This window comes from Lithobates pipiens, unplaced genomic scaffold, assembly GCF_037356315.1.
Source record: "Lithobates pipiens isolate NorthernLeopardFrog02 unplaced genomic scaffold, aLitPip1_a1.2 Scaffold_18, whole genome shotgun sequence".
Taxonomy (NCBI): Eukaryota; Metazoa; Chordata; class Amphibia; order Anura; family Ranidae; genus Lithobates; species Lithobates pipiens.
In genome coordinates this window covers 53,944,973-53,958,428 of record NW_027507758.1, presented here as the reverse complement: position 1 = coordinate 53,958,428, position 13,456 = coordinate 53,944,973, and the positions used below count along the sequence as shown (strand labels likewise).

The 13,456-nt window shown below is 41.6% G+C and overlaps 1 protein-coding gene across 1 annotated transcript in view; it reads right to left on the bottom strand.

Annotated features, from left to right (window-relative positions):
- Nucleotides 1–13,456, bottom strand: part of HAAO (3-hydroxyanthranilate 3,4-dioxygenase) — a 94,945-nt gene that overhangs the window by 29,540 nt on the left and 51,949 nt on the right. The window contains exon 6 of the mRNA XM_077485676.1: nucleotides 363–406. Within this exon, the coding sequence (XP_077341802.1) occupies nucleotides 363–406 (44 nt within the window). The remainder of the gene's footprint in view (nucleotides 1–362; nucleotides 407–13,456) is intronic.

Sequence of the window (13,456 nt, the reverse complement as noted above, 5' to 3'; positions counted from 1 at the left end):
CAGGTTTCAGTAATAGCAAGTAAGTAGGCATTCCAAAGGGCACACATCGTATGAGGGGTGAGCTGGCTCATGGAAGCAGGGGAATTGAAATAAGAGCGCAAAGCTTGTGGCTGCAGGAGACCATCTGTCTGGGGGATAGAGTTTGATGGTGGAGGGCCAGGGTTTGGGGCGATACAAGTTAAGAGTAGTCAGAAGGTGAGGAAATAGTATCTATATCTAGCTGATCTCTTTTACATGTATTAGTAGTTGTACAAGTTTGTTGAATCAAATTAGGGTTGGATAAAATGTTCTGCAGTCTATGTCCAGCTTAACGAAACAGCAAAATCTGAACAAATAAATGTCCTTTGTAGTTTTTAGGTTACCTGGGTCTGGCTTTCCAGTTTTATATTGTTTCGAGTTGAAAAATCTGAAATGAAATATTGATATGTTTATTAGTTATTTTCATTTTTATTATAGAAGTCTAGGAAATCCTAAAATCTATATTTTCAGTTTTCACATAAATGTGCATGTTAATATAGCCTAGGCATGCATGTTTATGTGAACAGAGAAAAAGTGGAGTGTGTGAAGACTGATACTTTCAGCTTTTATTTTATTTTCACCTTGTGATTCTGCCATTTACACTCTTTTGCCCTGTACACACAGTCGGAAATTCTGACGGAAAATGTCCAACCGGATTATGTTATCGGAAAATCCGATTGTGTGTGGGCTCTATCTAGCTTTTTCCATCGGAAATTCCAACGGAAAAGATTTGAGAGCAGGATCTAAAATTTTCCGAAAAACAAATCCGATCGCACTTTTTCTGATCATTTGTAGAGAATTCCGACAGACAAAGTGCCATGCATGCTCAGATCAGATTACGAGACCAAAGCTATTGGCTACTAGCCTCTACATAGTCCTGTCGTACGCAACAAATGTCACCACATTCCGAACGATCGGATTTTCTGACAACTTTGTCCAACCGTGTGTATGCAATACATGTTTTGGACAAAATCCATCGGAAAAAATCTGATGGATTTTGTGGTCGGAATGTCCGACCGTGTGTACAGGGCATTACTGTCCTAGGGTGACCACGACATTCACTGTACTGCATTTATTGAGCAGCAGCATTGTCACTATAAAACAGAAAGTGCTTTAGGACTACAGAACACTCCCCCATCTTCTCTTCTACATAACTAGGGGGTGGGGTTCTGTAGTCCATAGAGAGACCAGCAAGCAGTGCTAACTGATAACAGTCAGCAGAGGCAGAGTACACACACATGTTACAAGCTCACAAAATTTCTGGCAGGATTAAAAAGTAGTTTTGCACTTATCAAACAAATATAAAAATATACATATATCTGTGCGCACTGCGCCAATGATTGTGCTGCCGCTTAATATTCAATAAACATGCAAGTGAAGTGAAACAAATGTCAATGTAAAAAAGAGACAAATAATTCCACAGTGGGGCACTAATTAATCTACACATCTCCTAAATATTAGCATTGTGAAATGATCAACATAAAACACCCATACATAATGAAAAGTGTCCATATGGCATATCCTAAAAAAATATATATACAGTGTGCTCCAACATATGCAAATCAATATGGCAATATAGTCCAACTTAAAGTGATGAAGATAGTGAAACAAAATCTCGTTGATCCACTAAAATCCTTCACCAAAGTGATGTGGGCCAATCCCAATACCTTAAGAAAAAAGCTCACCAGATGCTGTTGCTAATCACTCTCGTGTCTGGCAAATATCGCCCTATTAGATGTCATTGAATTGTACATGACAATCTCCATCCAGATTAATAAAGACACTCTCCACATGTGGGAATAGAAATTGAGACAAAGTCTCCAATAGTGTAAAAACACCTTAAGGTAATTGGTTTATTAAAAGTAATGCACTTATATCATAAAGGATTCAAAATTGCCTTGTTAAAATTCCAAACATGCCAGGTGACTCATTGTTGGGATCTCCTCATAGCTTCCTTCGTACATGTGGAGTCACCCTCTCAGTGTTGCCGTGTAGCCATTGACCGACGCGTTTTATCACTTCCAACTTCATCACAAGGGGTGGTGACAGGGCACGGCAACAAAGCTTAAGTATCCCCCTCATCACTTTAACTCATAGTGATCGAATTTAGTGGACTTTTAAGTCAATAGACATGGACCACCGCAATATTATTCATCTGTCCAATTAACCTGCCTTTTGCCAGTTAAAATTGGTATTGTAAATGATATAATATTAACAACCGACTAGATGGTTAACAGCAGCATGCACATTACTCTGTCTCACCATACTCAGCCAATATAACACACTACTGATGTGGGAATTAAAATTGACTGACCTGATCGTCCAACTGTTCCATTAACCCCACAGTGACTAAGCCCTTGTACACACGGTCGGAGAATCCGTCGGAATGTGTCCTATCGGACTGTGTTGTCGGATAATCCGACTGTGTGTGGTATGCATCGGACTGATTCCGTCGGAATATCCGTCGGACCCAATTTTCCAACATGTTGGAAATATTTTCCGACCAACTGGGCCGGTCGGACAAACTCCGATCATGTGTAGAGAATTTTGATCGGACCAAGTGCCACGCATGTTCAAATCAAATTCCTACATCAAAGCTATTGGCTACTAGTCCCATCGTAATGAAATTACGTCATCACGTTCTGAATGATCGGATTTTTCGACAACTTAGTCCGACCGTGTGTATGCAACAGTTTCGGACAAGATCCGACAGGCAAAATCCGACGGACACAATCCGACGGATTTGGTTGGCAGAATGTCTGACCGTGTGTACAGGGGCTAAGAGTTTGAAATAACTATTAAATCCTGCAGGAGGAGACTAATAGTCTCTCCAATTCTAAAACCCGCAGCACACAATATATAAAATTAAATAATGATAAATACAGAATTCCGAATTAATTGCCACTACCAATTTAAGGTTTGAGGTTTGGAGGAGTGAGTCTATATAAAATATCCCTAAATTATATTATAATACGGGAGGTTGGCTCCCCTGGGGGAAACGACGAACCTTATGTCTCTTTGCCTTTTGACCACTAGGGGGCTCGCCGCCAGAGCCAATGCGAGTGCCATTACTAGCCATCACCTCCCTTACTACTAAAAAAACAAAAATAATAAAAATGCCATAAATCTATCCCCTATTTTGTAGACGCTATAACTTTTGCGCAAACCAATCAATATCCACTTATTGTGATTGAGATTTTTTTTTTACCTAAACTGAGAAAACATTTCATTTTTTTTTTTTTTAAATGGGATATTTATTATAGCAAAAAGTAAAAGATATTGTGTTTTTTTTTTCAGAATTGTCTCTTTTTTGTTTATAGCTTGCAAAAAAATAGAAACCGCAGAGGTGATCAAATATCACCAAAAGAAGGCCCTATTTGTGGGAAAAAATAGGACATAAATTTTGTTTGGGTACAGCGTCGCATGACCGCGCGTTTGTCAGTTAAAGCGACGCAGTGCCGCATTAACAAAAAATGGCCTGGTCATTGAGCAGTCAAATCTTCCGTGGCTGAAGTGGTTCAGGACTGAGCTTTTTTTCTGAGATTTGGTGTTCACAAGTTAAAAACATTTTTTTTTCGCTAAAAAATTACTTAGAACCCCCAAACATTATATTTCACATTTTTCTCCATGCCTAATAGGACACAGGACCCGATCGCCTCTGCCGCTACCGACGCCTCCGGTAAGCATTAGAGAGCACCGGAGCGCAGCGGGAGGGGGGCCCTCTCCCGCCGCCGATAAAAGTGATCTTGTGGTGAATCCGCTGAAGAAGAGGATACCGGGGTTATGGCAGTTAGCTGCTGCCATAACAACGATACTCCTCTTCAAAGTAGCGACGTAAAATGGCGGCGGGTGGTCCATAGTGGTTAATCATTAATAATCACTAATGAAAAAGTTAATGTCCAGTTCGATGTTTAACCCCTCAAAGCTTATGGTTTGTAATAAATGAATCTACTTTGTTTCCCTTGTGGAGAGGTCTCTAACTCTATTAGAGCCTCTCCATGCAGGGAGGACCCTATCCACATCCCAAAATTGGAGAAAAGGGGGGTCTTTTGCATGATAACGCCTGTAGCGTTCTGAGACACTATGATATTTATATCCTTTTAATATATTGCTTATGTGTTCACCTACTCTTACAGTATTTGTGTATAAGCGTCTCTTCAATAACATCTAATAGGGCAATATTTGCCAGACACAAGAGTAAATGGCAACAGCATCTGAGCTTTATTCTTAAAGGAGTGGAATTGGCACACATCACTTTGGTAAAGGATTTTAGTGGATCAACACGATTTTGTTTCACTATCTTTTCATCACTTTAAGTTGGACTGTATTACCATATTAATTTGCATATGTTGGAGCATATATATATATATATATATATATATATATATATGTATATATATATTTGGATATGCCATATGGACACTTTTCATTATGTATGGGGGTTTTATGTTGATCATTTCACAATGCTAATATTTAGGAGATTTGTAGATTAATTAGTGCCCCACTGTGGAATTGTCTCTTTTTTACATTGACATTTGTTTCACCTCATTTGCAAATATAAAAATATGCTTTCAATTGTATATTTAACAGACTAATAGGGATGCAACGGATATACATTCGCTGGGTTTGGCAGATCTGTACTTGTAAGCTTGGCAGGGTCTCCACCTACAGATAATCGGTTTATTAAAAATAATGTACTTACATCATAAAAGATTCAAAATAGTCTCCACCTACAGTGCCTTGAACAAATATTCAAACACCATGAAATTTTCCACATTTGGTCATATTACAACCAAAAATGTAAATGTATTTTATTGGGATTTTATGTGATAGACCAACACAAAGTGACATACTTGTGAAGTGGAAGGAAAATGATAAATGGTTTTCAAAATATTTTACATATAAATATCTGAAAAGTGTGGGGTGCATTTGTATGGCGCCCCCCTGAGTCAATACTTTGTAGAACCACCTTTCACTGCAATTACAGCTGCAAGTCTTTTTGGGGATGTCTCTACCAGCTTTGCACATCTAGAGAGTGAATTGTTGCCTATTATTCTTTGCAAAATAGCTCAAGCTCTGTCAGATTGGATGGAGAACATCTGTGAACAGCAATTTAAGTCCTGCCACAGATTCTCATATGGATTTAGGTCTGGGCTTTGACTGGGCTTTTCTAACACTATGCTTTGATCTAAACCATTCCATTGTAGCTCTGGCTGTATGTTTAGGGTCGTGGTCCTGCTGGAAGGTGAGCCTCTGCCCCAGTCTCAAGTCTTTTGCAGACTCTAACAGGTTTTCTTCAAAGATTGCCCTGTATTTGGCTCCGTCCATCTTCCAAATCAACTCTCACTAGCTTTCCTGTCCCTTCTGAAGAAAGGAATACTCAAATCATGATCCTGCCACTACCATGTTTCATGGTGCGGAGGGTGTGTTCAGGGTGATGATGAACACACAAATAGCGTTTTGCTTTTCATCTGAACAGAGCACCTTCTTCCACGTTTGCTGTGTCCCCCACATGGCTCCTCGCAAACTGCAAATGGGACTTCTTATGTCTTTCTTACAACAATGTCTTTCTTCTTGTCACTCTTCCATAAAGGCCAGATTTGAGGAGCGCACGACTAATAGTTGTCCTGAAGACAGATTCTCCCACCTGAGCTGTGGATCTCTGCAGCTCCCCCATGGGCCTCTAAGCTGCTTCTCTGATTAATGTTCTCCTTGCCTGGCCTGGCCTGCCAGTTTAGGTGGACGGCCATGTCTTGGTAGGTTTGCAGTTGTGCCAGTTGTGCCATACCCTTTCCATTTTCGGATGATGGGTTGAACAGAGCTCTGTGAGATGTTCAAAGCTTGGTATATTTTTCTATAACCTAACCCGGCTTTAAGCTTTTCCACAACGTTATCCCTGACCTGTCTGGTGTGTTCCTTGGCCTTCATGATGCTGTTTGTTCACCAAGGTTCTCTATTTTCTAACAACCCTCTGAGGGCTTAACAAAACAGCTGTATTTATACTGAGATTAAATTACACACAGGTGGACTCTATTTACTACTTAGGTGACTTCTGAAGGCAATTGGTTTCACTAGATTTTAGTTAGGTGTATCAGAGTAAAGGAGGCTGAATACAAATGCACACCACACTTTTCAGATATTTATTTGTAAAAAAAAGTTTGAAAACCATTTATCATTTTCCTTCCACTCCACAATTATGTGTTACTTTATGTTAGCCTATTACATACAATCCCAAAATAATACATTTACGTTTTTGGTTGTAACATAACAAAATGTGGAACATTTTAAGGGTATGACTACTTTTTCAAGGCACTGTAGGTAAGCAGGATTGGGTGTGCCTGACGAAGGAGCATGCTCCAAACGCATGCACGCAATTAGCATCATCACATCGCGACTCCACAGACTCCACATCCCTGCAAGCGCTGGGACACTGAAATCCACTGGCGCTGCCAGACGGGACCACAAAAGTGCAAGAGGATCATCCCTACTTGGAGCCTTGTAACCTATCAGATTGTCCATTCGGACCGCCCCATTATGATGTGTCTGTTTTTATACAACACAGAGTGAGTGTATTTCTACAGTAACAAATAAAAAGTGTGTCATATTACTGCACTTAGGTTGGCGCTGCTTGTTTCTGTTTTTGTGTAGCTGTAGTGGAGTCAGGGTATAGATTGGAGGATGTAGGATAGAGTAGGCAGAGTTTTGTGTGGTTTAGAGCTCTGGCCTGTGCCCTTGTGGGAGAGTCAGAGCCTCAGCTTAGATCATAGTGTCTGTTACGTAGCTTTCCCCTTAGGGAGAATGACATCTACTCTCTCCCAAATGTCACCACCAGGGTAGCTGAAAGTTAATAAAAGCAAAACAAAATGCCATTTGGTACGCAAGAAAAAAATTGGACATGGCCAGCCATGCAATTTGGAATAATGTTTGCCTATGGACTGTTGCTATTCATGTTAAATCTCCAAATACAGAAAGGTTTCTTCACAGTAAGAGCTGTGAAAATGTGGAAAAGACTCCCTCAAGAGCTGGTTCTGTCTGCCTCAGTAGATTGCTTTAAAAAAGGGCCTGGATTCTTTCTCAAATGTGCATAATATAACTGGATATATCTGATTGACTCTTGAGGGATCAGGAAGGATTTTTTCCCCCTGTGTAGGATTGTATAATTTTTTTTATTGGACCTAAGTGGACTTGTGTCTTTTTTCAACCAGACTTACTATGTAACTATGTTCCCATGGTGTAAAGAGGAGTTAAAGGAGGATGTAGAATGAGTCTCTTTATTCCTATGGGGCAGAGAGCAAGATTATACCTGGGGAATAAATACATAGACTGGCTCAGTTTGGAAATGGGTGGTGACCTACAGAGATGGCAAGTCAACCATCTTGGCAGTGGTGAGATGGGTTCCCTGGTGAGACCACCCACAAGTATGGTGGCTTTTGTTGTCTGAGTGTTTGGCGTGTAGCCAGGCACTGGCTAGTCTCCCTGTTTTGTGGTGGGACATTCTTTAACAAGGGCTGCCTTGAGTTTGTTTTCCTCTAGTGTTCAGCCTAAACATAGTAACATCATTTCCTGAGAGAGAGAGAGAGAGAGAGAGAGAGAGACCACTACTAAAAGCTGGGGATCATGGGGCATGTGGTCTGGAGAGCCAGGATTTCCATGGAACCAGTGCTGCTGCAGACTACAAGTTCCAGCCAGCTGGAGAGAGAAGAATGTTTAGTGAGGACATAAATAGCCTGGTCTGGGGAGGAGCTCTTCCTCTTGGGGCCACAGCCTTCAGCTGAGAGCAGAGACCCAGCTGCTCTGGGGAATGTGAGCAGGAGCTGTGGCCTGGACCACATTGAGAGTCTTCAATGAGTGAGCCATGCACCTGCAGGCAGATCCACCATTGCTAGCTCCCTGTCAGCCGAGTGGCTGTTGGGGGTCACTTTCATCATCACTGTTACAGACCCAACTGAATCCCAGCATCGCCAGGTGCGCAGCCAGGCACCATTTACTAGTAGATTCTTCAACAGCCTGTTCAAGGACATCCTATTCCCTTGAGCCTTGATATCATCAGGATTGATGAGCGGGTAGAAGCCCACCCTCTGTACACCCTACAAAAAAGACACTGCATGCACACATCTTTACCCCATCTCTTTATAAAAACAGAAAACACTTTGCACATAGTATCCACTATTGCTGGTCGCCATTACACAGCAGTCTCTCTGGGCCCTTGTTGAGCTAGCTGAAGATTCTGAACACCTTCACTACAAGGACTTCTTCAACCCCACCCAAATAAAGGACTTGATTCATAACATCTGTGCTCATTAAGGGGAACTCAGAATTTATCTATTGCATTGTTCACATATTGTGTATTGTGTTCTTAAAAATTGTGCTGTTTGCTTTCTGGGCCTGTGGCATCAGAATTTGAAGGGTGCAGTCTGACACAGAAATATCATTCTCTTCCCTTTCATAGCTGGCTTGGGTCATAGGTTCTTCTAGGGCCTACTAGTTATTACCGTTTGATTTACTGTGATCTTTCTTTGCATTGCATACCACTTGTATACTTGCTACGACTAAAGTTTGAGATTGAAAGATATCTGCATTAGCATTCCTTTCTCTTTGCTGCGTTAAGAATCCTTAGTAAAATACTAATTTACTTTGCTACAGTCCGGTGTCTTTAAAATTGCATTCTTTTTTTGAATTATGTCCGAACCCAAGGTGTCGGGAGGCTTGCAAGGTCAGGGACAGTTATCTTCCAGCTGCCCTTACGGGGGGGGGGGGGGGGGTGGCACTACAGGCATGACCCCAATGGTTGGGGCCTGTAACCAATGGAATCTGAAGGGCCCCCCAGTACATAAATGAAGGTGTGTTTTCTGACGTGGCCTTTGAGCCAAAGAATGTAGAGCTTGAGAAATTAAACTAGGTTTTTGGATTTTCCACTGCTAGAAACATTTGTACAGGAGGCTCCGACATGGGTTTTACAACCTGGCTGTTGGATTATGCCCCCGCACATGACTTTTCCTCATGTCTATAGGCAATTTTTATTTACAGCTGAACTCCAGTGAGCCATATAAAGGGGCTGGTCCACCTTACAGAGGATTTGTAATATTCTGTAGCCAACACGTTCCAGACCTCACAGGCAGGTACTGCATTTGCCCTCCACTGCAGCAGTACAGTGAAGGCTGGGATCACACCCTCAGTCTGCTGACTGGACAAAGATACAGAAACATCACACATTTGGTCATCAGCCAAATATTTTGTTTTAATAAAACCTTTCTGCTATCATTACATACCTTATTTTAGGCCCAGTGATGTCATCAGCGGGTCTCTGTGCTTTTCAGGACTCCTCTTATGAGCCCTCAGCCCCGATGCAAGCATAGGGCTGTCTCTTGGAAGTTATACAAATATAAAAATGCTTTTATTGGTGAATGTCAGGCTGGAGGACTGGGTGTTCTTAGAAATGCATTTGTATACAGGCTACCATATGTAATGCCCATATGTGATGCTGAGCCTCCAGCATTAAAAGATCTGAAATCCAATAAAAAAAGGGAAAGGAAGACTAGGGAAGAAATGTCTAGGTGAGGCAGGACATGAGGCAGGCTGTATCTGACTTACTGCAGCTTCTGCAGCACACTACAAAAAGGGTAAGAAATGTCCGTACAGGAGTCCAGCTTTAAAAGGAGAGGATAACCCAACTTTCCCATAAGTTGATACCTCCTCCCAATTTTCTTTCTCTAAAACTTAAATAAAAATATTGACATATAAAAGGGTAAAGGCCCATTTACACCAGAACCTACACATAACTGCACATTTTTGACTGTATGTTTACATTCATTTGAAGTGTGCTTGACACGCGTTTTGCATGCGTTTTGTGCTGCTTCTGAAGTCCATTTTTCTATACATTTTTGGGCTTGAATTTCTTGGCTTAAAGGGACATGGTGCGGTGCAGTGCATTTGAAGCGTGTTTGTAGTTCCTTCCCTGCATTTGCAGTGCAGAAAAATGCAGCATGCTCTACTTTTTTAATTTCAATAGATTTTTATTGAAAGAATAAACATAAAGACAATAACAAAAAAAACACTATGCATCTTACACAATAGTATTACATAGTATCTTAGAGTACCGCTTAGTCAGAACATGAACCCAGAGAAATATTGAGCTTGAACAAACAGTTTAAGCTATCTGATGGATAACATGTAGATTTTTAGTTAATAATAACCAACGAAAAAGCCTCTCCATAGATGTACGACCTATGGTTCCGAGGAACCCGTCTATTGACTGTGAGGTTGAGCCTCTTGGGCCTAGCACCCCAAAAGGGATCTTGCTGTGCCAGAGCCCCTAAGACCCAACCTAGCCCACTAACTGGGACCTATGCTACATCTTCTTATGATACATCTTCTTAAAAAAGAAAACAAGAAAAAAATGAAAAAGAAAAAAACACCTCAGCAAACAGAACTGAGTATAGAGGTTTATGATCTTAATGGGGGTTTAAGCCTCCCGGTGTACTCAAAAAAAACTAGGTAAGAAGCACTAAATCAGAGAAAGATGAAAAAAAAGAAAAGAAGGAAAGAAAAGAAAAAGAAAAGGAAATAGAGAAAAGATAGCTAAGATGGAAGCGGGCCTCTCTTGCCCCTTAACAAACTGGAGTCCCTGAACAAGGTAAACATTTAGAGGTATAATTGATCCATGGATCCCATATCGCTGTATATTTGTCTAGCTTATCAAGGAAAATGCTTACAGTTTTTTCCTGAACCATGATCCAAGAAATTTTCCTTTTAACCATTCTTAGGGAGACCGTCGGTGTTTTCCAGGCCCTGGCTATAGTGAGTTTAGTTCCCACCAGAATAAATCTAATGAGTTGTTGCGTCAATTTCGGGATTCCTTGTAAGGGAAAGTTGAGTAAAGCTATTTGAGGTGTTTTATGAATGGGGTAGGTAGTGATCTTCCGAATAATGTGGAAAACCTTATTCCATAAAGACCTAATTTTCGGACAATCCCACCAGGTGTGTAACATAGACCCTATATGGCCACAATCACGGAAACAAAGGGGAGAGGCATTCGGATAAATCTGTGCTAATCTCAGAGGTACCATGTACCATCTCATAAGAATCTTTAAGTTAGCTTCTATGAGAGTTGCATTTAGGAAGCCTTTGAAGGCCTTGAGAGACGCCTTATGCCACTCCTCTAAGGACCATTGTTGTTGTAGATCTGTTTCCCATTCGCGCATAAACAGTGTTTTACTTTCCACCCTTGTAAGAGCGCGATAGATCACAGATATCCCTCCCCTCTGCTCCATGGCTTGACCACACCAAAGTTCATATTCAGTGATGAAAAGAGGGGGGTCAGTAGGATGCCTCAAAGACTGTAGAAAATGGTTAATTTGATTAAAGCGGAATATTTCAGTATCTGGCAGGTGATGCTTTTTAATATAGTGTTTCAAAGAGAAAGGACCAGAGGGCGATAGAAAGTGGCCAATCCTATACAATCCTTTATCTAGCCACCAACGGAAGGCCTTAATATCCTGCCCCGGAAGGAAGAGGGGATTCCTGAACATGTGGGAGAGCGGTTTCCAATGTGAAATAAGAAATTGATTATTTTTTAACGAGTCCCAAAGGGCGATGGAATGGGAGAGAGTAGGCGCCATAACTGCTGGTCTGGACTTCGGAACGCACCATAGGAGATAATCCAGGGTGTAGTTAGGGACCGCCTGCCTCTCCATATGAACCCAATCTGGCTGGGATGTTTTAAAGTAGAGAGTAGACAATTGGGAAATTTGCGCTGCTTGATAATACGAAAGGATGTTCGGGACCCCCAGACCCCCTTGATTTCTATGACGAAAAAGCGTGTCTTTAGAGATTCTGTGACCCTTGGAACCCCAAATAAATTTTAGGATCCTGGACTGGAAACTACGTAAGCGTTCCTTCGGTACAGGGATGGGTAATGACCTGAAGAGATACAGTATTCGTGGGAGGAGTGTCATTTTGACCGAGTTTATCCTGCCCAACCAGGATAACTTAAGGGTATCCCAGAAGGCCAGATCTTCCTCCAGTTTGCGGAATGTCGAGGGAAAATTAGTTGAGTACAGTTTGTCAATTGAAGCGGTAAGGTGAATCCCTAGATAAGGAATGTTAGAATCTGACCATTCAAAACGGAAGTTATGTTTAAGTTGGGAGACTAATGTGGGTGGAAGGTTGATATTAAGCACTAAAGACTTGGTATAATTGACCCTTAACCCAGAGATATCGCCAAAATCATTAAGGAGTTTGCAAATTACTGGGAGTGAGGTAGTCGGTGAGGAGATGAAAAGCAAAACATCATCAGCAAATAGAGCACACTTGTGAATTTTCGGTCCACATCTAATACCCTTAATGTCAGGGTTCGCTCTAATTGATATAGCAAGTGTTTCAATGACCATGGCGAAAATCAATGGAGACAAGGGGCAGCCCTGCCTTGTGCCCCTACGTATAGAGAAGGGGCTCGAGAAATAACCCTGCATCTTTATTCGAGCTTCTGGGCTCGAATAAAGAGCGTGAATGATGTTCATGAAGGATTGTCCAAATCCCCACCTTTCAAGAGTGGGGAACAGGAATGACCAGGACACCGAGTCAAACGCCTTCATTAGATCTAATGAGAGGAGGCATCCCTGTTGAGGGGGGCCCCCGTCCCACTGTGACTGCAACAGTGAGATTATGTCTATTGCCCTCCTAATTTGATCCGGGCCTTGTCTCCCCGGGATAAAACCCACTTGGTCAGCATGTACGTATTGGTTAATGAATTTAGAAAGACGATTAGCCAAGAGTTTAGTTAAGATTTTAAGATCGTTGTTGATCAAAGATATGGGTCTATAATTAGACACGCTACTAGGGTCTTTACCAGGTTTTGGGATAACCGTAACAAAAGCTGAATTGAGGGCCTTATCCAGAGGAGAGCCGGATCTAAGGTGATTAAAAAACCGAGCAAGATACGGGGCTAGAATTTGCGAGAAGTGCTTATAATAAGGCACAGAGAATCCGTCGGGTCCTGGTGCCGAATTTGACTTAAGGTCCTTAATTACCCCTTCTATTTCCTCTGCAGAAATAGGGGCCTCCAAATCGTCCCTATGGTGATCCTTCAGTGTGGGGATCTGAATCGATTGTAAAAATGAATGAATGGCGTCGGAACGTGTGCAACTATCTGTATTACTGTAAAGGGAGAGATAAAAATTCTGAAATGCATCTAAAATTTTAGGGGGATTCTGGGATAGTGAACCATCAGCCATTCTGATTTTTGGGAGTGAAAATAATTTGGTTTTAGGGGTAAGACGTCTAGCGAGTCGGGTACCAAAACTATTAGTATGTTGATAATGGCGTCCTCCCTCCCATCTGAGTTCTTTTTCTGCTACCGCTGTAAGAGCAAGGTTCAATGCATTACGGGCTACGTCCAGTTTGTCTGCAGAGAGTTGTGTGGGGTTAGCTTTATGACTTT